This window comes from Phasianus colchicus, chromosome 20, assembly GCF_987193195.1.
Source record: "Phasianus colchicus chromosome 20, bPhaCol1.hap1.1, whole genome shotgun sequence".
Classification (NCBI taxonomy): Eukaryota; Metazoa; Chordata; class Aves; order Galliformes; family Phasianidae; genus Phasianus; species Phasianus colchicus.
The window spans coordinates 10,617,280-10,639,966 of NC_143455.1; the positions used below are offsets into that span (position 1 = coordinate 10,617,280).

The window sequence follows — 22,687 nt, forward strand, 5'->3', positions numbered from 1 at the left end:
GGCCGATAAGGATCTCCAGGAAGGCAGGAGCTATTGTCAGAGCCTGTGGGACACACCCCAACTTCGGGCCTTTTCCCCTCTCATTCTCAAACTGTTGCTGAAATCCTCACTGCAGTAATGCTGAGCAGAGACATTCCCTTTGTGGTTCAGCGTCCACTAAGCCAGAAGGGGCTCCTTCTTTCCACAGAAGCCAAAGTGCATCTCCTGACCCTGTAAGGTCTCAGAGCAGGAAGGGCTGCACGCAGCACAGTAGGGCTGCATTCAACACAGCACTGCCAGGAGCAGAGGGGAAGAACAGCAGCTCCCCCTGAGGTGCGAGTTAAAAAGAGAAACAAAAAGAAAGCACCTCAGCAGAGGGAAGAGTTCTGCACTACATGAGGCTCTGGGACACATGGCAGCATGGTTCCCAAAGTAAAGCAGCACGTGCCCGAGGCACACAAGCCTGGTGTAACTGCGCAGCAATGTGCAGAATCTGGAACAGTCATGCTTAGCATGGATACGCATCTGCTGTCTAAGAACCTCAAAGGTATCATGAGCCTAAATTAATGATCTGCACTGATGTCATTTCTTCACGGAGCCAAAGCCTCCCTGGGGAATGCCGTCCGGCTGCTCCAGCAGGAAAATGGCACTGCAGTGGCACATGGCCATGCACACCCACACAGCTCTGCCCTGGAAACCTGCGCAGCCCTGGCTGTGCTTCCAGGGAACGCTCCAGCCCAGCTGTGATGCACGAGGAAGCCCGGTCAGAAAGAGGTGACAGGCACATGTAGGCTGGCAGAGGCAGGAAGGGCGGCTCCAACACGGACCCAGCCCTGCTCTCTGTAGTTGGAGCACAGATTTCATCATTTCAATTCAAGAGTAATGAGAGTAATGAGTCTTGGAAGTGAGTAAGAATGGACTCAAATTGGGCATGGATACATTAAGGAGATAACAAGAGATAGCAAGATCAGCATAAGAAATAGGCACATATGCAAGGAAAGGTGAGGTGGAAATGTGCACTTTCACAGAGATGCTGACAGCCCAAAGCTCCTGCTGTCAGAGAGACCTGCGAGGAGACTGATGAGCAGCCAGGAACATGATCAGATAAAAGAGAGACTTCCCTAAGTCCTGGTACTTGGGCCCTTGAGTACATGGGACAGCCTCTGCTCACTTGTTAGACAACACAGATTGAAACACAGAGAATAACACAACTCTTCAACTGACTGGCATCTGTAAGTTTGCCTTCCTCAGCAGGAACACCAGCATTTTCTTGATGTTATGGTTTCTGAGGCTGCAATGCCTCCTGACCTGTCTCCTCCTGGCAAGCGACCACCTGTAGAACCAACAGATGATGTCACAGCAGGCTCACATCACAGCATGTCAGGAAAGAGGCACTCCAGCATTTGTGACCACTTCATCCCTTCAGAAAGAAGAACATCCACCTGTCTTGTGCGAGCATGGCTATTTCTTTATTTACTAAGTCCATTTCTACTTACAAAGGGCTTCACTCTCCCACTTTAAAGCACCTTGTTTTGTTCTAGCTCTTCAAATAAAGAAACCATTTTGCTCACCATTGAATCCAGCAGCCCATAAACCTGCAGCAAAAGTTAACAGAAGACACATGCAGTGAAAATGAGTGATGAAATCCTGATGACAAGATGGACAGAACAGAGATGGTTTCTAACACAGGAGTGTAGCAGCATATGGGCACGGACACAACCACAGAGAAGTGGCTGCCTACTTCCAGTAATAGCTTTCCTGGCTATGAAGTGTGTTTAACATTGTCTGAGATACAATTAATGCTGCTGCTCTCTCAAGAGTCCCTAAGTGTGCAAAAGACATCCCAGATAGAAATCCCGCATGTGGCGATGCGATGGCTGCATTTGTGTTAATGGGTTCCAGCCTGGAATCAGGGCCATCTTACCTCATGTCACACTTACCTTGCTACAGAGTTATAGACACACAGCTGTCAGTTTTTTAGTTTTACGGAACGCTTTACCTCTCCAGCTACGCCTCAGGGTCAGTTTATAAGCAAAGAACAGAAACCAGAAGTGAAGGTACAAACTTTGGCCAGACTCACTTCGACATAAAGTTTCTCCTGGTAGAGCCCCCAAATAATGGGGTCCGCCTGCTCCCGAGGAGGTGTGACAGTATCTGTAGCTGCAGCTCCTGGGGGCTGTGCTGTCTCTTTTACTGACGAGCTGGAAGATTTCAGCTTCTTCTTCTCTTTTACTTTTGACTTTCTACTGCTTGGGCGTTCCTATTCAAGGGACAGAGTTGGAAAAAGAAGTGACACAGACCAGAACACCTCTCACACTGCACAGCACGTGTCACGGGTTGGAAATCTCCAACTCAGGCACACAGCCTCACAAGGTACCACGCTGTCTTCAGAACACGATGCTGTGTTTTCCACAGGCGTCACAATACAAACCTCTTTCTCTTTTCCCGCCGTCTTCGTTGTTCTTCTTTTGTCTTCTTTATCCTTACCACCAACTGACGTTTTCTCTTCTCTTCTCCTGGTTATTTTGCCGCCTTCTCCTCCTTCTACAGGCTGCTTTTCTTCCCCTAAGAAAGAACTAATTCCAGTTACCTAAAGGCAGCACTTATATCCAGAAAGACACCCCAATGCACTCGGGGAATGTAAACATAGTATTTCTGCAGTGTATTTTCCTCTTCTTATTGATCTGAGCTATACTGCACTAAAAGACAGCAGCTTGGAGGAGTAAATTTAAATAAGTTTAAATAAGAAACGAACAGATCTCAAACATTCATCAGAACAAAGTCTACAAAGCAACTGAAAATGAGGTAATTTTTCAGTCTCGTCAGTGCAAAAATCAGCACTAAAATGCAGTGAAATCAAAATACTTATTTGTGATATTTTCTCTGTGTGCATTTTTTAACAGCAAACCGCACAACACAATTCTTATCTCACACACTATATAAAAGCTTTGGGGGGAAACTGATGAAGCTGCCATTCCAGTTGAAATTCATGAAGTTTTTTGAGATGCCAACAGTCCCCTCCTGCTATGCTGAAGCCAGCACTCACCTCTTCCCTCTGGAAGGACATCCACATAGGTGTCCCTCTCAGGCAATCCAAGCTGGGACCTCAGCCTCAGGGAGCGACCCACCAGCCCGTCCACTGCTTCACGCCACAGCTGGAGACTGAGAAGAGCATGAGAAACAGAAGGGAGACAGCACAGCAAGTGGGCACTTTGGGGTGGAAAGGGCCACTGTGTTCTACCCTGCGCCCAGGCCTGAAGGCACCTTACAGCCAGGAGCTGCCCTGTCCAACTACACCAACGGTGCCTAACATTGAGAAACCCACACCGAGGGAAATGGCATTCCTTTCCTTGGCTTGGAGCCTCCTGAGGTCTCAACAGTTTGCAAATCAACACGGACCCATAAATACTACTGTGAAATTAGGCCTCCTGCTCCTCACTACAACATGTGGTCAATCAGCCCTGATCCATGCTCTGTTCAGGAGGAATCTGCCTCCTTCTGATTTAGAAGCAGCTGTTAATATGGCACAGTCTGCACGACAGCACAGAATGGAGAAGCTGTGTGAGGGAGAATAAAGTTATTTGATAAAAGGGTACAGAACATTACCCAAAGATTTCATAAACATATCTTAGAATAATCTCGCCAGAAATAACCCTGCATACTCCCCAAAATTACATGAATATTCTAAACTTATCTCCAGAAAGAAAAGGCATTTAGATTAGGTAGCTGCTACAATTAGCCTGTAAGAAAACAGGGCACAAAAAAAGACTTCTAGATCTCACATAATTACATGCACTCTGAATCACAACACTGCAACAGAGCTTGCTATGCTGCTGATCACACAAGACATTTGCAAGCTCTATCCTGCACAGGCAACACACCAGGTTTGATACAGAAGGTCTGACTGAGTTGGTCTCTGCTCAGCACAAAGCTCCAGTGCTGCCTTGTTGAGCTGGGACAACGCTGCTTCTCGCTGCTCCTCCTGGGGGATGGACTTCAGAGCCTGATGTGAGAGAAAACACAGCTTCCCAGTGCTCCTTCCCAGCCCTCTGCACCCCGAGTTCACCACAGCTCTCTTCCTGGAAGCCAGTCTGAAACCAATTGGCACCAGGAATTCCACACCCAGACACAGCCTGAGACTTGCCCAATATGCATGGGTGAGCCGTGCTGCCCCGAGCTCCCACTTAGATCCACCCACAGTAGATCCCTCTGCAACTGGGGGACAGGACTGCACCAGGTCAGAAGGCCTCCTGACAAAGAGAAGCAGCTGACAGGTTTCCAAGAGAGCAGTGCAGAAGAACGGTGCTGACAGAACCCCAACCACTCTTGCTTTAATCTGTGGAGGTCTGTATTCTATCCACAGCCTGTGTGACTGCCCCTTAGTGCTCTAGTGAACAGGACTCTCCACGAAGAAGAGCCCTCAGGGAAGCCACAGGAGGCTGTGGGGTTGGCCTGCCTCCCCATTCAGCTCTGGGATGACAGAAAGCTAATTGGGTAAGAGCTTAAAATATCTACTGCATTGTCTGGTTCTCTTTCCTTCTGCACACAGCAGCCCTAACGCTCTCTCTGGGGGATTTCTTTACAAGAGCTGAGGGTGCGGCCAGCAGAGCTGGAGTGCTTCTCTGTAACACACACCATAAATCACCCCTAACTCAGAGACGGCTGGAAGCTGAGCTCTGGGTGGGCTCACACTGGGGTATCCAGGCTGTGAGGGAAACGGAACCAGCACCAGGCTGACCCTGTGCTGGAGGGAACCAGAGTGACCACCTGCTGCAAGTCCTTGAATGAGAAGTTCCACGACGAGGTGCCGGGTTCCTCCTCCCCCACGTTTGCCACTTGACTCGGAGTCACTTCAAGTGTGCTCTTCCAGCCTGAGCCCTCTGCAGTGCTCCTCTGGGCAGGGAGAGCCTCTGTGATACTCTGCTGGGACCTCACGTCCTCCACAGCACCCTCTTGGTCTGCAGGCACCTCCTCCCTGAGGGCTGAGAGAGCAGTCCCGTGCTGTCTCCATAGGTCGTGCAGCTGCTCTACCTCTCCATGCTGATAACGCAACTTCGATAACAAAGAGAAGGTAAATAGCAAGTGAGTTCTGTCTGTCCCGTACAGACCTAATTGTTACAGCTGCCGTGGCAGGCAATGGGAGCCTCCCGAGTGCCCTGGGGGCATGGCCCCACTGCCTTCCCTTCCCTGCTACCTCAGCTGTGCAGCCACTGAACCACACATCTCACCTTGGGATTCCTCCTTTGGAATAACTCTTCCTCTGTGATGTACGCATCCACGGGAGATGGGGTGCGCTCTGGGGTCCGAATTTGGACAAGAAGGTCCTTCAGAGTCTCTTCTACAACAGCAGCACCCTCCCGAGCAGCCAGGTCAGCCTGCAGCACAATTCACACCCATGCTGCTAACTACATGCGTTAAGCAGGATTACAAGGACAAAGACAACAGCAAACCCCACTCAACTAAGCAGGGTAATTTTCAGTTTATTATCTAACATCATTCTGTATGATACACAATGCTATTCCCACTAACTAATGGAGTTCACTACAAATAGAAAATGCATTTTTAAAAGAGCCACTGCATACAGTTTAGCTGCACGACCACAGCTTCATTATCAAGATTACAATGCGATGCAGGATTCTTCTATTTTTTTTTAGCAAACCTGCTTAAGCAGGTACGATGTTCAGAAAATAATACCTCACTCTCAGCCTTAATTGCATAGCAATAAAAACACCGCGTCCTCCACTCCCTCCCTTGTCCTCTATTTGCATATTAAGTTCAAAGCTCACATTTACCCAGTTATACGCCTGGTTACCTCCAGTTTTCCTCTGAGGTCAGCCAATTTATCCTCACACACAGCAATTCCCCAAAGGGTCACCTGCAGCAGAGCTCCTCCTAATAACAGAGGATGTGTCCTGAACTCCCAGCACTCACTGAAAATGCCTGCTCTCTCAGACTTGAAAAGAAAAAAAAACTTCCTGGTTTCTCCAGGCAGAATTACACCTGAAATGAGAGAAAATGCATCGGTCTGTAAGAAACCACCTGGTTCACCTGGCCCTTTTCCAACCCCCAGTGAGCGTCCTCAGCTCTCCAGGAGACTCTCTTTAGCTGTGCTGGCTATCACACCCCATCCAACTATGTGTTTTCTTCCAGATTGACTCCAGTCACTGTGTTACTGAGCTTCTGCACACTTCCTTGACAGTGAACTCAGCGCCCTCTCTGGTAGATGATGCCCAGTTTGCTATCAGAAGGTGATTCACTTCTCAGTATTCCACCCATTTACATTCAGAACAGGAGCAACCTTCTTTCCTTAGAGTCCTTAGAGAGGGATCTGCCTCACACACCTAGTTTGCTGTGAGTCAGCTTGCTGAGAACCACCCAGGGCTCGCTCTGCCATGAGTCACAGCATCCCAGATAACTCCTGGCTGTTTGCTCTATGCTCTGTGCACAAAGGTCTCAGAGATCAGCAGTTCTCATACCTGGTCTGGCATCAAAGTAAAAACACCGCATGCGCATCCTCGTGGATTCTCTAGAAGGGATTTGCTGGAGAAGCCTCCTCCAGTCATACCAGACAGCAGCTGTGCCATCATTGCTCACTGTTAGGAAGCTTTCAGCTTTCTCACCAACCAGAGTCTCAAAAGTGAGCCTGGCAGCAATGCCAACTTCATCCTAAAAGGAGAAAGAGAAGGACAAAGATAACAATTCCTACTCCATCTTGCCGGAAGCCATACCACAAACAAGGGGCTGAGCCTTGACTGGAGAACTTTTAAGGCAGGTCCAAAGAATGGCCATTATACAGGGGGCTTCTGGGAATCTGAGCTCCATACCACAAAGCAATCATTTCTGTTTCTAGAACTTTCTGGAGCAAACATGGGGACACTGCTATGTTCAGAACAAATCCCCCATTCTCCATCCTGAGCGTGACACTCATTGTACAGCCCTGACTTGGGAACTCAAGCAAGCTCAGTCCAACTAAACAATAAGAACACACAATTACCCTGCAAGAAGCAATGCAGTTGATCCAACGTGCAGGCTGGCCACAGAAGTCTAAAGATGGACCCAGCACTGTTTCTGGAACCACGCTGCAATGGTCCTTTAAGGAGTCACTGCTAAAAAAATGACACAGTGTTTCTGTGGAGTGAAACTCATTTTCAGAGGTGGGAGAACCTGTGGTGATTTGTGAAACCCCGTAAGAAATAATCGCCCAAAAAATGCTTTTCTGCACAGCTCTCTCTTTACAGAGCTCTGCAGCTGTGGTTAACAAACTCCAGCTGGGGACCTGTCACCATCACAGAGGACAGGACAATAAAGAGAAGCCTAAGGAAGGCTGAGGGTATGCGAGTGAAGCAGGAGAGAAGCTCCTAAGGTGCCTGTACAGATGGACAGGGCAGGGAAAAAAAAGCAGATTAACGATGGAAGGCTGCAAGGGGACAACCAGATGGAGATCATTCCGAGCAGCGCCCACCCTGCGTGCTGTGAGCTCTGGAGCCACACAGAGAAGATGGCAGGAAAGGCCTCAAAAAACTCTTCTGATTCTTGCTCCTTAGTCATTAGGCCCCCAGGGCAGAAAGGAACCGCCGGATCCTTGGATCTGGTGACTTGAATATCAGAACACTTTTACTGTGTCCTTTGGAGACTCCTCTCTGCTCTGGATAAAAGCAGCTCAGGAGATCCCTACAGACTGATGGTGTGTACCCAAAATTCCTTACTACCATCAAATGAAGCTTACGAGGTCTCAGAATCTTCAAAAGCAGTGGAACATGGAAGAGACTGCGCTGAGACAGACGTGAACGGCCGCCCTTTGCCAATCACCTCCAGGCCATCCAGATCCTGCACATACAGAGAAGTGACCAACTCTTAACTTCCCTTTTTATATGGAAAATAAGCCAAATTCCAGACAAACACAGCAAGTGAATCAAGTAAAGTGAAGTTCAGCAAACTCGCTCCTGCAACAGCTTCTAGACCTATCAGAAAAATGTGCAAGAGAATAAGGAATTACTCTGAGCCTCTCAACTACCCTGGGATGGGCTAACTGCCTTCAGAGCTTGGATGCAAACCTTCCACAGGGGCAAAGATATCTTCCTTTTGCTGTAAGGCACAAAATAGAAGTCCTGCACTAGTATTTGGCTTTTTGTTGCCAAGGCCTTAGTAGCTGCAAGCTGCTGGTCAGGGCCCCATTTTGAAGCCCCTAAGGCAGCACATAACTCACAGAGAGGCTGAGCATCTCCTTTGTAGCTGCCGCCTTTTGGAAATGTGGGAACCTCAAGACAAGAACTGCAAAGCTAAGCCTTAGAGGGTTCCTAATGCCTCTCCAGATTCAGTCTTTAGCTATTCTTTGTTACCTGAAAGCACTTTACAAGAGGTGAGGGACATAAAGAATATTCTCACTCCTGAGACTTACTGGCTTATAAAAATCCAGCTCCTCTAGGATAGATTTTAGCTCCTGCCGTTGCTGTTTCAGAAAAGGACTCTTATCCCAAGTTAGACGGAAAGGGATCCCCTTTGGAGGCTTCACACCTGTGTGAACACCCACATAAGAGTTCAGCATCTACTCACCCACTTGCCTCCTTATTTCACTCAGCCCTGCACATAGGAGCATCCCTGCACCCAGGCTGTGCCGCAGCACTTACAGCAACGCAGTGCTGGTGTAGCAGCCTACACCACCCCTGTGCTCACTGCAGGCCCAACCAAAGGTGACTGGGAAGCAGCCTCTGTACTACTGGGAGCGACCACCTCATCCTGCTGCTCCCTTCACTTCCTTACCCGTTTCCATCTGAACAGTGAGGGGCTTCCCCACATGAGTGACTGGCTCTGGGCAGCCCCGTTCTCTCCGTGTCAGTGTCACTGTCAGGCCGGTCAGCTCATCCCCAATGCGCTCAGGCTGGCTCCAGAATTCGCTTCCTGCTCGGTAGCCCTATGGGGAAACAAGGCTCCAACCAACACCCTAGGAGACGTGCAGCTGCTTGCTGTTTGCGCAGGGACTGGCAGCTGAAAAGAAGGTGGTATCTCACTCTGCCTGTGTGGGTATTTTAAAAGACTATAAATAATCACTTTCTGCAGGGTAAGCGAAATTTCTACCAGGTTGTTGTCAAAGACCAAAGACGACTTTCTTCTACCTGGCACTACATACAAGTTGAATGATATTAATGTCACATAAATGCAGGTCCTTTGATCTTCCTCTTATAGCATTTTATAGTGAGTGCTATAATAATTTATAGTGTTAAGAAAAAAAAGTCTCTCTCCATGGAACCCTCTAAACTTGAACTATCAGATCTTTTTGGCCTTGGAACAACGTGTGGCACATCCCCAGCGCCATGCACGTGGCCAACCCAAGTTCAGCAGCTTGTAAGAAGCTGCCATGGCAGCCACTGCTTTCCCATGCATAGCCCAGGCAGCACAGTTCATGTTTTCATTTTGAGAATCACTGAGAGCTCTGCTCACATAGTAGGCTGAAGGACTCAGCTGGAAGGGCTTTGGTAATTATCTGAAGACAGATCTGCACAAGTATTATTCACAGCAGCAGTGCCTAAGCTCTTTCACAAGAACAGAGCAATTAGGATGCAAAGGAAGTGGGGCTCTCACCTTTCCAGGAAACAGGGCAGGGAGACTACGGTCAATGAGGTCACGTTCTTCCTGGATTTGTCTGTAATCCTCCGAGATGCTCATCAGCAACTCATCCTCTGGCCTCTTAAGAATTTCTGTAAAGGAAAATAAAAGGCACAGCACTTCTCCTGGGCACATCCTTTACTATTTTCAATGTGCAATCCCCTTATACCATCCTCATCAAATCCACTGTGCTTCCCGTAGCCAGAACCAGCAGCTCACTCTGCAGGGCCACCACAGGCAGTAGCACCCACAGCACGGGGAGTCCAGACAACACTGAGGTAGGAGGCAGTAGCAGCAGAACTAACCCTGTTTGGCTCTGGCCATTACTGCGTGTTGTGGAGCCATCACACAGCCCCACGTGCACACAGAATCTCACAGAAAAGGGTCTCAAATCCTCTCACCTCCCAGATACCTCTCCTGCTTCTTCCTGATTGCCATATTATGGTGCCAGTTCTGCAGAGCTTTATATTCTGATGCTGGGGTCTGGTGAAACTTTCTCTTTGTTTCTCCTCCACGTTTCTCTTTTAAAACTGCTGCAGTAACATGTTGATGAGGAATCTGAATAGAATCTGCTATCTGAAAAGAAATGAAACAATAGAACTGACCTCACAATGCATACACTGCCAACACAACAAAAATATTGTGAAGATGAGAGGAGAAGAGAATCGTTCTCAGGATTCTCAGAATCAGATTGCAGTGCCTTTACCTGATCAGAGAGGTACAAAGATGGGGCACTAAGCACATACTCAAAAATGATGGATTTAGCCAAGTAACTGAACTCAAGCAATGATGTTACTGCAGCCCCAGCTCTTCCCACGGTTGCCTGATGCCATCAACATCAGCCTTCCCTCCAAAGCCTTCACCTGCACACAGGACCTCAAAACCTGCTGGTGCAGTTTCTCTGGAGGCAAACCCTCCCCCACACAGCATGATGACGAAGAAACGCCACACCTCAAGCCTGCCCTGCTTAAGACAAGTGCTGAAATAAATCACATCGCACCACATCACATTCACCTCTAGAAAAGCATTTTTATAATCGACCTGAGCATTTCCTCTGGCCAAGGCTTCCATCTTCAACTCCTGGAGACTTCCCAAAACATGATGAGGAAGAATTTCTTCACAGCCCTCACCGAACAGTGCTGGTCCTACAACAAAAACACCAGACCCCAGGGCAGGTCGCTAACTCTAGGCTTGCCACAACCAAAAATCACAGGTAAACTCTGAAGCTTAGCCCTACCAGAGAAGCGCAGCGGCTCCCCAGCTGTCCTCAGGGAAGCCGGCCGTGCTACCAGGAGGCGCGGGGTTGTTTTGGCCTCTCTGGGTTGGTATTTCCGAACGAGGAATTTCCTCTGGACTGGAATCCTCCCAGCATCGTGGGGCAGGCGTGGAGCGTGGAGCTGCAGGAAACAAACAATCACAGCGTAATCAGCTACAAACCGAGCTTCCTTCATTCCTTCTGACCCATCTGGGACAAGGGGGGAAGTCCTGTCAGCGCACACTGCTTCTCATCACCGCACACTGCACAGAACCACCAACCGTTCGGGTTGGAAGAGCCCTCTATGGCCGTTCACCCCACCGCCCGCATCCCTCGGCGCCACATCCCGGCAGCGCTCAACACAGGGCTCCCCGTGCCGCCGCACCAGGGAGGAGAAACTGTTCCCACTGCCCGACCCGAACCTCGCAGGTGCCGCTGCTCTTTGCCTTATCTGACCGCGGGGACACCCGCTCAGTTCCCAGCCCGCTCCTCCACTTATAACCGGGCAGGGACAGGCGCTCCGATCGCTGCCCCGCTCGTTTCCCGTGCCGGTCGACGCCAGACGCTCCTCCCGTGCGGCCCAGCGGGAGCGGAGGCGGCGGAGCGGAGCCGAGCCGCGGGAACCGACGGACAGCGGGGGGGAGAGGAGCTCGGGCTGCGCTCAGACAGCGGGCCGGGGCCCGGGAGCCCCGCTCGGCGAAGGCAGGTTTTCGCGCCGGGACAAACACGCACTTTTTCCAGGTCCTCCAACCGAACGGCGAGCGCTCGGACATCGCCGCCCCGCAGCGGGCACGGCGCGGGCCTCGGCTCTGCGGGGAGCGGCCGGCTCCGCTCCTTCGGCTCTGAAACGCACAAAGACGGAGCGCCTCAGCGCCGGGAGCCGCACCGCACCGAGACGCGGCCGCGGGTTCGCGGGAGGGGAGCGGGTCGCGCACCCGATGGGGACGGGGACGGGGACGCGGCCCGGCCCTTCCCGCGGCCCTCCCGCCTCCGCGGCGCGCGGCCCGCCTGCATCCCTCGGCCCGGCGGCGCGCCCGGCGCCATGGCAACGCGGCGGCACCACCGAGAGGAGCGCCTAGAGCGGCCCGCGCCGCCACCGCTCTATGGTGCCGCCACCGCTCTATGGTGCCGCCACCGCTCTATGGTGCCGCCACCGCTCTATGGTGCCGCCACGTGAGCCGCGAGCGCCGCCTGCCGGACCCGCCCGGCGCCCCGCCGCACACAGAATCACGCAGAAGCTCGATGTTGGTCAGGACCTTCAGCATCATCCCGTCCAGCCGCCGACACCCGGGCCGCGCCGCGCGCTCCGCCGTTCCCCCGGCCCCACGTCGGCGTTTCACGGCGTTCATCGCCCGCAGCCACAGCGAGGTCTCAGCGCGATGCCCGTCCCCCGCCGTCCTCCTCCTCCACCGCGTTCCAGCGGCGCCGCAGTTGGCACAGCAGCGCGGGCAGCAGCGAGTCCAGCAGGGGCAGCCCGGCGGGCGTGCAGCGCAGCGCCCTGTGCAGGCAGCACCTGAGCACCGCCCCGCACCGAGCCCGCACCGCCGCCCCGGCACTCACCGCCCGTTCAGCCGCAGCCAGCCCCGCTCCTGCAGCTCTCTCGCCTCCCCCGGCGCCCCGAACGCGTCCTCCAAGCTCAGGCGGGGGGAGAAGAACCCCCAGCGCTGCGAGGGATCAGCGGTCAGCGGCGGCTCCTCGTTTCGGTGCCCGCGGCCGGCAGGTGCTCACCTGCTGCGTGACGCCTTCATCCGTGCGCAGCCCCAGCGCCAGCACCTCCTGCAGCCTGCGGACACGGAGGTTACGGGGCTGGGAGAGGCGCGGAGGGCGCTCCTCCGTCCCGTCCCGTCCTCACAGCTCCAGTGGGCTCAGCGCTGCCCGCCGCCGGGTGCCGTGCCCGCAGCTCCGCACCTCCCGCATCCACGTGTCAGGATGCGGCGTCTGCACGCGTGCCTCGCGCAGGCGGCCGCCCTCTCCCCACGGCACGAAGCGGCCGTGTGCCCCTGCAACGGCACAGAGAGAGCAGAGAGGATGCGGCGCACACGCGGCCCCACGCAGGGTCAGCACCGCCAGCCCCAGGGCTTACCCGGCCCCACGCCCACGAACTGCTCGGCCCGCCAGTAGGAGAGGTTGTGGGTGCTGCAGGCGCCCTGTAGGACAGTGGTGTGGTGGGTGAGGAGGGGCTGCGCCGGACTTGGGGGCATAGGGTGGAGGTGCTCACCTTCCTGGCAAAATTGGAGACCTCGTACTGGTGGAAGCCGGCGGCCGCCAGTGTGGCGCGGGCGCTCAGGTACAAATCGGCCAGCAGCTCCTCGGGGGGCTCCGGCAGGACCCCCCGCCGCACCTGGGCCTCCAACGCCGTGCCCCGCTCCAGAGTCAGCTGGTACAGGGCCAAGTGGTCGTCACACAGCCCCAGTGCCGCCTCCAGGTTGCGTGCCCAGGCCTCGCGGCTCTGCCCCGGCAGCCCGAAGATGAGGTCGAGGGAGGTGCGTCCGGGAAAGAGCTTCCGTGCCGCCTCCACCGCCGCCCGCGCCTCCGCCGCCGTGTGCTCCCGGCCCAGCAGCCGCAGCTCAGCGTCATCCAGGGACTGCGGATGGAGCGCGGTGGCAGCAGAGCTGCGTGGGAACAGAGGGATGGGACGGGGCGGGATGGGGCGGCCGCTCTCACCTGGACGCCAAGGGACAGGCGGTTGACGCCGGCCGCCTTGAAGCCAGAGAGGCGTGTGGGGTCAGCGGAGCCCGGGTTGGCCTCCAGCGTCACCTCGGCTCCAGCAGGGAGATGAGCGACCTCCGCAGCCGCCTCCAGCACGGCGGCGATGGTGTGCGGGGCAGCCAGGCTGGGGGTGCCCCCACCGAAGAAGACGGAGGTGACGCTGCAGGGAGGGCAGGGGAGAGGCTGCAGGCGGCCGCTGAAGGGCCCCGTACCCCCTGGGCCCCAAGGCGGGCACCCACCTCCGCACGTGGCCGAGGCGCAGCAGGGTTTGCGTCTCCCGCACCAGACAGGCACGCACGGCCGCCTCGTCCACAGCCGGCACCACGTACTTGTTGAAGCTGCAGTAGGAGCAGTGCTTGCGGCAGTAGGGCCACTGCGGGCACAAGGTGTCTGTGGGGCACACGGCTGTCCCACAGCAGGGGCACGGCCCCGCACGCACAGCACATCGACTCCCACTGCCCACCGCCCGCATCCCTGGCTGCTGCCCTTTGCGCGCACAGAGCCTTCGGCACCCCGACGTGCACGTGGCAGCGGCACCCCACGCGTACCAGCAGCACCAGCAGCCCCAGCCCGCAGCTGCCCCGAGCGGGACCCGCTCCACGTGGCGGAGCCCCGCTCCTCACGTCCCCGTCCGCGCCCACCGCCGCGTCCCCACGCTCACGTGCACGTAGAGAGCGGCTGTCGCGGGGCCCGCCGGCTGGTGGCCGGGCTCGGAGGGCTCCGAGTCCGACCTCAATCCCGCAGCACAGCCCGTCCCGCGTGGCCGCACCGCCCAGAGCCCCGCACGGAGGCCCCGCACCGCCATCACGCAGCGCAGCCGCACCGCCCCCGTTCCGCCCCGGACGCCACGCGGGGTTCCGTTTTCCGGCGACCTCCTTGTCTTATCTGAACGGAGCGCGCAGCCTTTAACTAATTAATAACGGCAGCCTTTAATTAATTACACGTTTGTATGGCGTCCGGCGCATGAACGTGCGCTGCCGGGAAAGGTCCGGGCCGGGTGTGAGCGGAAAACCTCCGCCCGGAGGCGGTGCGGCCCCGGCCCTGGAGGCGCCCCGGAGCCCCGGGCTGGCAGCGCTCCGCCCGCGGCGGGGAGGGGAACTGCGTGGCTTTTACGGCCCCCTCCGACCCCGCCGCTCCACGACCCCACGGTGTTCCCGAGGACCCGTCCGAGCCGCGCTGCGCACAGCGGGGCTCTGCCGAGAGGAGCTCCGGGCGGTGGGGAGGTGGGCTGGGGGCTCGGGGCTGTTCTGCGCCCCGCTTTGCGCTCGCCCCCGCAGGCGGCGTTTGGGGACATTCCGCCGGGACGGCGCTGACATCGCCGCGTGCAGCCCCAAATCTCCCCCGCGGCTGCGGGATGAGGCGGAACCGCCGCGTTCCCCCGCTCGTGGTTGTGCAAAGCCGGCGCTGACGGCCCAACGCGTCGCGTTTTTTGAATTTGCACTATTAATAGAAGTGGAGAAGTGAAACGTGGCTGTGACAAAGGGAGGGGAAGGCCGGCACCGTAAATTCCTGCTTTCAGGCCGACGTCACAGCGGGGATTTTCCCAGCTGGCAGCGAGGGCTATAAGACACAGGTAGGGATGGGCTGCGGCTGCACAGCTCGCATATGGGCGCATTGACCGACGTGACGCGGGGAGCTCTGCTGTGCGTCCACGCTGTTCTGGTGAGTGCTCGTGGAGCAGGGCTGCGGGAGGCTGCGAGCAGCGACCTCAAAGCCGTGAGGTGGCCATGAGATGGGAAAGCTCTGGGGCTGGGATGTGGGTGGGTGCTGAGCCCCCAGGTGAGCAGTGCGTGGCCTGCAGCTCGTGTATGCAGATGGGGCGGGGCGGGGGAGAGGGCTGGTGGGGTCTGCATCCCTCTGTGTGACTGTAACCTGTGCCTGGGGCTTCTCTCGGCAGTCTGCGTACCCACACAAGGCAGGATTGATTTCATCTTCGTCTCATAGCAGCCAACCCCAGGGATTCCACACCCAGGTGAGTACATGGGGTGCTCCTGGCAGCTGGGTCTGTACAGAGGTTGTAGGTGCCAAGCAGGAAGGAGAGAAACTCTTCCCAGTGCAATCCAAGCTGTCCTGCGCCTGGGTTAATGCTGTGGGAAGCAAAGGATGGATGTGAATCCTTTCTTAGACATGATGCACAGAGATCCGCTGTGTCTCCAAGGTCATCACTGCCATTGCTGCAGTCCAGGTGGTGGTTCCTCCTCGAGGAAGGAGGGTTTAAAGGATCCTAACGCTGCATTACATTTGTGCACATCAGACTTACCTCGGGGCAGTGGGTGGAACGCAGCCTGCAGGCGGTGTGGGGAAGTTGGAGGCACCGACCAGAGATGCGCTGTGTGGAAAACTCTGTGACAGCACTGCGGGCGCAGATCTGCAAGGTACGATGCTGACACGGTCTGTTGTTCTTTCAGGAAGCACCTACGAACAATGGTCATCTCATTGAGAAGGTCTGCTTCCATGGGTAGAGCCCACAGTCCAGCTGGGAGAGCCAACACAGTGACTTCACTGACAATTCCTTGCTCCCCCTTTGCACCACTGCTCCTCAGCAGCTCCAGCAGATAGAAAGAGGTTGGTGAGAGTTGGCTGCAATGTAATCTGCAGCCCAGCTGGTGTGGGACACTCGACGGGAGGGGAAAGGAGCTCTGCTCTTCAACTTCTCGTCGTGGTGTTTCATGGTTGGGAGGCACCAAACTCCCGTAAAAACGCTGTCCCAGGTTTGCTCTGCTTGACGCTTCTCATGGGACAGAAAGTTTGGTATTTCTGTACAGTGCTTACTGTCTGTCTTATTCAAAGCAACAGAAATAAACACCATTAAGTCTGTGTTGGAGAAGTTTATTTGCGGGTCAGAAGGCCCCTGGGAGGCCTGGGAACAGGGCTGGTATTTCCAGCCAGCTATGGGGATCCACTTCTGACAGAAAGCCTTTCTGCCTAAAGCCTCTACCCTTCATCTTGTTTATCAGTGTGTCACTTCACTGGGTGATTTATGTGCCCTATGAATCCCAATAGCACCCAAGCAGAGAAGGCATTAACCAGGTGTGACTGTTGTGACTTCAAATATCAGTAAAAATAGGAACAATATGTTACCAGCATCTGTTCAGGCCCAGAAAGCCCTCTGAAATGGCTGTAGCCAAGTTGCTTAAAGAGAAACAAGACTTTGCAACCTTCATGAAGTCTTAGAGTAAGAGGACAGAGTTCCAGAAGTAAGCATCTTTTCCTCACACTGCAGTATTTCTTTTGGCAAAGAAACAAACCTAACTGCAAAAAAAAGGCTCTCTGTTCTATAAGCATGAAAGTGCCATCAGTCCAAGGGCAGGGAGAGAAGCCCTCCACTGCTTGTCACAAGGCACAGGTGAAAAGGAGACGTAAGGCTGGATGCAGCAAGTCCAATTTATCCCTTGTTTTATTCTCCTTCCTGAGCTCAGAGCTGAAGGTGCTTCTCCATCTGCTCTCTCAACTTATATTTCTGAATCTGGAACAAAGCACAGGTGCAGAGGTTCAGACAGCACGGCAGGGCACGGCTTCTCTCCTCCCACAGCCCCTCTTACCTTGCCTGACACAGTGAGTGGGTACTGACTCACAAACACAACGTAGCGCGGGATCTTGAAATGGGAGATCTGGGAAGAGAAAGCCAAAGCTACAAACCTGCCAGGAGCAGTGTGTGCAGCACGTGCTGCCTGTCACATCCACTGTGCAGCAGCCAAGCCACGACTGCAGGGACCAGGTGAGCTACATCACTGCCTTTGCAGCCCCCCAGCTGCTGCTGGTTGTGGTGGCCAGGCAGGACACTGGGAGCTGTGCACACAGGAGTGGAAGACACACCTTCCCTTTGCAGAAAGCTTTGATATCATCCGCTGCGCAGCTCTGCCCAGCTCTCAGTCGAATGCAGGCACAGACCTCTTCTCCCATCAGCGAATCCTTCACTCCAACCACCTGGTGGGGACAGAAGGACGTGTGAGCCTGCAGACATCCCCCCCCAGCAGCTCGCTGTGCCTGCAGGGTGTGCACAGCCCCGACCCACTGCAGGGTGCATGGGGTGCAGTTGTGCATTAGCTGCCACAAACAGCCTGCCAGAGCTTCCTATGTGTCACTAAGCCCTCCTGGAAGGGCTTCCTGCCGCTTGTTGGAGGAAATGTGGCACAGCAGGATGGGCACCCAGACGTCAGCGCCTTCCTCTGGTTTCGCAGTCACTGAGGTCAGGGCTGAGTCAGGGCAGCCAGGCCTCTGTGAGAATGGAGGGGAGCTGACATCTCATTTTGTGCCTCCGTTTCCCCAGCTGTAAATATGGGGCAATAGGTTTCATGACCAACAGACCTGGGAGATTGCTTCAATTGCTTTGTGTTCTCAAGATGAAACAGCAGGAGAGGGATGAAATAGAACTAATGGATTCTTCGGAACCCTTATAAAGGCAGAGCTCAGTTCACCACTGCCTGTGACACCAGGAGATCAGATCACTGCAGGTGGGCCTCCCAAGCCTGATCTCTAAAGTTGTCTTACACCATTTCACACGAGTCCTCCTGCCATCCCTGCCTTGCCCAGTGCCTCAGACCCCCAGAGATGTGTTGATCCTTGAGTCCAGAGCAGTGACACACAGCCCTAGGAACTGCATAAACGGGGCTGGTTTGCACCCAACTGCATGGGGCCGTGCCAAGGAGACGTGCCAGCCTAGCACAGGCACAACGCTTACTAAACAACTGGTTTATTTATGGGGAAACTTGTCTGGCACAAAACGTGGAGGAAAACAATCCCAGCAGATTGGGAGCAGCTGCTCAATGCTGCACATCATTTCTGTCTTGTGAACAGATAAAACTATGTCTAACTCCTCATCTCCAGGCATTTGCTGGAGTCTTTTTTGATTTAGGAGTGTAGGAGTTAATTATCAGTAAGAGCTGTCCTCGCAGACTGCTTTCCAAGTAAGAATTTCAGGGAGCATTATGAAAGTGGACAGGCAGTTTAAAAACTGAAGGATGAGTCACTGCTTTGCAGATGTGAAACTGCTGCACAAAGGTTTTGTCTGAACTTCTGTGCCTGCAACACTGACAGGAAAGACCCAGAGGCTCTGTCCACCTCATTCCTGTCCCCACCAGCTGCAGAACGATATTGCACTGAAGAAGCTGAAAAAGGGGGAGGTCAGCCAGGTGCCAGCAATCCCAAGCATCCTCGTGTAGGTTTTTCAGCCCATAAACCACCACTGTTTAGCCAGCCCCGTTCCCTGCTGCTCACCTGGACCTCCTCAACCTTGGGGTGGGTGTGGAGAAACTGCTCGATTTCTGCTGGGTAGATGTTCTCTCCTCCCCGAATAATCATGTCCTTGCAACGGCCTATAATTCTGCAGTAGCCATGCTCATCCAGGGTGGCAATGTCCCTGCAATGACACCACAGTCCAAGCCCTGCCCCAGCTAGGTGGAACAGCAACTGCCTCACCCATCAACCCGGAGGCCAGATCAGACTACCTGGAAGGGAATGGGCGAGCTGTCACTAAAACACATGAAAGAAACTCCTGCAGAGATCAGAGAGTTTCTGCTATAGGCAGATAGTGTCATGTGCAGCACCTACAAACACCGGGGCTCAGGGAAGGAGACTCCTGCCGTCGCTGTCCTTGCCTCTGCTGCATGCCTGCAGCGCTCTGCCTCTTGGAGGAAGCACAGTCACACCAAGTAAACACCTCCGACTCCAGGAGCAGTTTGCTAAAAGCTGTTCTGGAGTTTCATGGAGAGGAACCGACAGATCAGAAGGCTAACTCTGGCCAGTTTTCCCTACTTCGGAAATCATAGCTAAACCATTCATGTACACATACATCCCCGTGCAGTGCCCCCATCCAGGAGGGACATGGGAGAGCAGGGTGCTTTCCAGACTCACCCCGTCTTGTACCAGTTATCATCAGAGATCACTTCCCGCGTTCTGGCGGTGTCATTCCAGTACCCCAGCATGACACAGTAGCCACGGACCTGAAGCTCCCCAGGAGTGTTCAGAGGCACAGGCTTCCCTGTTTCTGGATCCTCAATTTTTGCCTACAGTGGAAGAGAAGCAGAGCTTTCGGGGAGCTGAGCCAAATGTTATGGCATGCAGCAGCTCCAGGAGCAGAGAGGACCTGGAGCAAGTGGGGAGGATCATGTTCACCTCTGTGTGGGGCAAGATGGATCCCACTGTCTCGGTCCTTCTGGTAAAGTTGTCAGTGGGGAATCCCATGAAGGTGACAGGGCTGTTTTCTGTGGTCCCATAGGCAACCTGCAATCACAAGAGCAGCAACATGCCTAAAGAGGAAGAGAGCACAGCTCCAGCCTTGGGAAAGATGAAGTGAGTGATGGCCACAAGGAGATGGGGCGGGAGGAGGATGTTATCAGCAGTCATTCCAGTCACAAGCAAGCACTGTGCTCTCCTGGCTCTCCACTCGCTGCTGCCAGAGAGACTCCAGGAGCACAAAGGCTACAGAAGCTCTGACTGCAAGCTGTGGCCTCGCGACTGCCCTGCTCCAGACCTCTGCTGCCCAAGGCACTTTGTCTGTCATTTACTTTTGACAAACCAGCTGCTTTTCCTGGAGGACCCCAGGGCCCGCTCTCCTCTTTTTTAACGCCTGTGTGCTTCCCAAGCCCTGCCCTGTTTATTCCTTGCCACCTCTGCCACATGCTGAACTTGCCTGTATGCCCTTGCAGCCATCCACAAGGTGCTGAGTTCACCTTCCATCTTCCACGGCTTAGGGCAAAGAAAAAATCACTTGGATAAAACCCTGGAGACAGCAGTGGGCTCCTGTGGGAAACCACGTGCCCCGCTGCGTGGCTGTTTGCTCCAGATCCTTTTGTGCAGACCTCAGCTCCCATAACCTCCTAAAGACATCACGAGGCTGCACAACGCTCAGCGCAGCTGCACTTACAGACCAAAAGCCTCACAGCAGGACAAAAGCAGCTTGCTGCTAACCCTCCCTCAGCACTAATCCCACCGGCAGGCTCTGAGTCACCTCAGCTGAAGGTCAGTTCTCCTCGGAGGAAAATTCCAGCTCGTTGTGCCCGGTGTGGTGGCTGGAGCCGGGTGCCAGGAAGGAAGCGCTCAGGGCAGTTCTGAGCCACGGCTGACAGCACCACGCTGCAACTCTGCTCGGTCTCCAGCTCCTGGAAGCACTGTTCCAGCAGTGGGACACGCCGGAGCCCTTCTCCACTCTCTAAGCCACTCAGAATGTTGCCCATCATCACCAGAAGGTGTTTTGTTGGGAAAGCACAGCTAGGGAAGGGCCAAGGCAGGAATCATCTGTACCTTCCTCCACCACAGCTTCAAAGACTGATCCATGAGCAGCTCTGATCCACAGAACTTCAACGTGTTCCTTGTCTTTAGGGCTGCACTGCTGCTGCAAGGGGACACTGACACCACTGGGGTTCTGCATGGAGCTCACCAGGCTCCAGGCACTGTGCTCAAAGCTGATCAGGGACTTAACAAAGGACCATGACAAGGCATCCAAGCAAGCTTTGCGTGCATCCCCAGCAGGCTCCACATGATGCTGGTGGGAGAGCCCCCACCAGCCCCCACCAGGAGCTCACGTTGGGTGCAGTCTGCCGTAACATCTGATGTGCTCACTTGACTACGGCGGGGTCAGCATGAAATCTGAGCTGCAGATCTGTGGGAGCCTCTTCGCCAGGAATCTGGAGGAGATCATCTCCAGGATGCCACAGGAACCATCTGGTGCAAACTGCGACTGTAACGAGGCTTCTCCTACCAGACATAATGACAGCCTAGCAGTCAGGGAGGAAACCTGCAGAGCCGAATGCTCAGAAAGGATTTCTCTTCCACCCACTAATATGGGTCCTGTGGCTGGATCAAATGATTGACGAGACATAAATCCAAAATCATAAACACTTATTAGAAATCCAAATGCCTTTGTTTTTCTGCTTTGCTGGATGGAGTGGAGCATCAGGCCCAGGATCCCGGCCAAGCCCTGAGTCAACCCTTTCTGCCGCTCCCCATCGCGGCACGCAGCCCCTCGCAGGACACTGCTGCAGCATGCTGTGAGCACAGCTAAGTGCTCCCCATAGCTGCTCTCACACCCTCAGGACCAGAGGAGGCACAGCTGGTGCCGCCGGGAGCCCCGCGCCCAAACAGACCCAAGGAAACCCCGGCTTCCTGAGCCGGCCCAAGGGGCAGCACGGCTCAGAGCCCCAGCTCAGCCCCCTGCCCGCTGCCTTTCCCTGCTCTGTACTTCTGCTTACTTCTGCTTTTTCTCTCTTCAGACACCGTTTCTGTCTGAGTAGTGTTTTCCTCATCTGCACGCCTGGGTGTCAGCAGAGCTGCAGCATGCCCTCGCAGAGGCTGTGCTGTCCTCCCCTCACCCGACGCGTGGCATTTCCTCCAAGGGCTCCTCTGCTCAACTCCAGCACGAGATGAAACCACACTTCCACAGAACTGATGTTAAGTTCAGAGATATCCACGAAGATTCGTAGTTCTCAAGGCCCAGCGGGACACTTACGCTAATCCAGCCTTGTCATTCTGTACATTTCAGTCCAGAAAACCTCACCCAATAATTTCTGCATCAGATCCATAATTTCCACTGGAGCTATATCTAGTGTCAAAGCAAAGCTTTAAAGGTGGCAGGGAGCCCAGCTCGGACGCTTGGCTCTGAGAGGAGCCATGAAAGTACGGAATATAATCGACTTTAAAGCCTTCTTTCACTGCGAGGGCTGCAATGACCCCCAGCGCCCGGCAGCCCTGCCTTCAGCAGCGACAAGGACAGCCTCAGGACCAGCTGCTGCCGAGCTTGTTGCTACTGACAAGAGACTCATTCTTTGTGAATCCTGAGCCTGTCTAAACTGGGAATAAAAAGAACATCTTAACAGAACTGTGTTTTTTAAAGCACATTTCAAAAACATTTCCTGCTAGCGCTGTTTGAACAGCAGCCACTGCGGAATCGGCAAAACAGGCTGAAGAAGGCAGAGTCTAGAAATTAAAAATAAAAACAATCGGAGTCCAGTCTCCTCAGTAAACATTTGGGAAGCAGGCTGATGTGGTGGGTACAGCAGGGGCACTGAGGACCCCGGGTTTTTCCCAACCACACCTTATGTGCTGCATCACTTGGAGCAAGGCTCGTCAGCTCCGTGCTCGTCGGGTTCCCCGAGCGCCCAAAGGCAATAAAAGCAGCCCTTCCCTCCGTCCGGCTGTGAAAGG

The 22,687-nt window shown here is 54.5% G+C and overlaps 3 protein-coding genes across 10 annotated transcripts in view; all 3 read right to left on the reverse strand.

Moving 5' to 3' along the window:
- Positions 1 to 1,425: 1,425 nt before the first annotated feature.
- On the reverse strand, positions 1,426 to 12,229 carry MYCBPAP (MYCBP associated protein). Of its 4 annotated transcripts, XM_090121713.1 has the most exons (19): positions 12,094 to 12,229; positions 11,284 to 11,679; positions 10,820 to 10,979; positions 10,624 to 10,727; positions 9,984 to 10,158; positions 9,559 to 9,674; positions 8,740 to 8,890; positions 8,378 to 8,493; positions 7,706 to 7,806; positions 6,974 to 7,085; positions 6,456 to 6,645; positions 5,792 to 5,979; positions 5,208 to 5,354; positions 4,747 to 5,031; positions 3,861 to 3,982; positions 3,026 to 3,141; positions 2,411 to 2,544; positions 2,060 to 2,239; positions 1,426 to 1,574 (listed from the first exon to the last, which is right to left on the reverse strand). In XM_090121713.1, exons 1-19 carry the CDS (start codon positions 12,184 to 12,186, stop codon positions 1,497 to 1,499), a joined length of 2,964 nt encoding a protein of 987 aa, XP_089977839.1. In that variant the 5' UTR covers positions 12,187 to 12,229; the 3' UTR covers positions 1,426 to 1,496. The 4 variants fall into 4 exon arrangements, 3 of the variants coding, with proteins under 3 accessions (XP_089977839.1, XP_089977840.1, XP_089977841.1); XR_016459027.1 differs by lacking the exons at positions 1,426 to 1,574; positions 2,060 to 2,239 and having other exon boundaries at positions 3,026 to 3,134; XM_090121714.1 differs by lacking the exons at positions 1,426 to 1,574; positions 2,060 to 2,239; positions 2,411 to 2,544 and having other exon boundaries at positions 3,022 to 3,134.
- Positions 12,197 to 14,567, reverse strand: RSAD1 (radical S-adenosyl methionine domain containing 1). The gene is made up of 9 exons (XM_031598669.2): positions 14,208 to 14,567; positions 13,786 to 13,919; positions 13,502 to 13,706; positions 13,056 to 13,421; positions 12,921 to 12,984; positions 12,690 to 12,837; positions 12,566 to 12,620; positions 12,398 to 12,501; positions 12,197 to 12,335 (listed from the first exon to the last, which is right to left on the reverse strand). The coding sequence occupies exons 1-9, from the start codon at positions 14,349 to 14,351 to the stop codon at positions 12,209 to 12,211; spliced, it is 1,347 nt and encodes a 448-aa protein (XP_031454529.2). The 5' UTR covers positions 14,352 to 14,567; the 3' UTR covers positions 12,197 to 12,208.
- A 1,787-nt stretch (positions 14,568 to 16,354) lies between these two features.
- ACSF2 (acyl-CoA synthetase family member 2) overlaps positions 16,355 to 22,687 on the reverse strand; it is a 37,940-nt gene continuing 31,607 nt past the window's right edge. For all 5 annotated transcript variants that reach the window (XM_090121718.1, XM_031598666.2, XM_090121717.1 and 2 more), the window contains exons 11-16: positions 19,661 to 19,768; positions 19,400 to 19,551; positions 18,764 to 18,905; positions 17,363 to 17,473; positions 17,089 to 17,157; positions 16,355 to 17,012 (exon numbers count right to left, since the gene is read on the reverse strand). In XM_090121718.1, the coding sequence (XP_089977844.1) occupies positions 16,962 to 17,012; positions 17,089 to 17,157; positions 17,363 to 17,473; positions 18,764 to 18,905; positions 19,400 to 19,551; positions 19,661 to 19,768 (633 nt within the window). In that variant the 3' untranslated portion in view covers positions 16,355 to 16,961. The remainder of the gene's footprint in view (positions 17,013 to 17,088; positions 17,158 to 17,362; positions 17,474 to 18,763; positions 18,906 to 19,399; positions 19,552 to 19,660; positions 19,769 to 22,687) is intronic.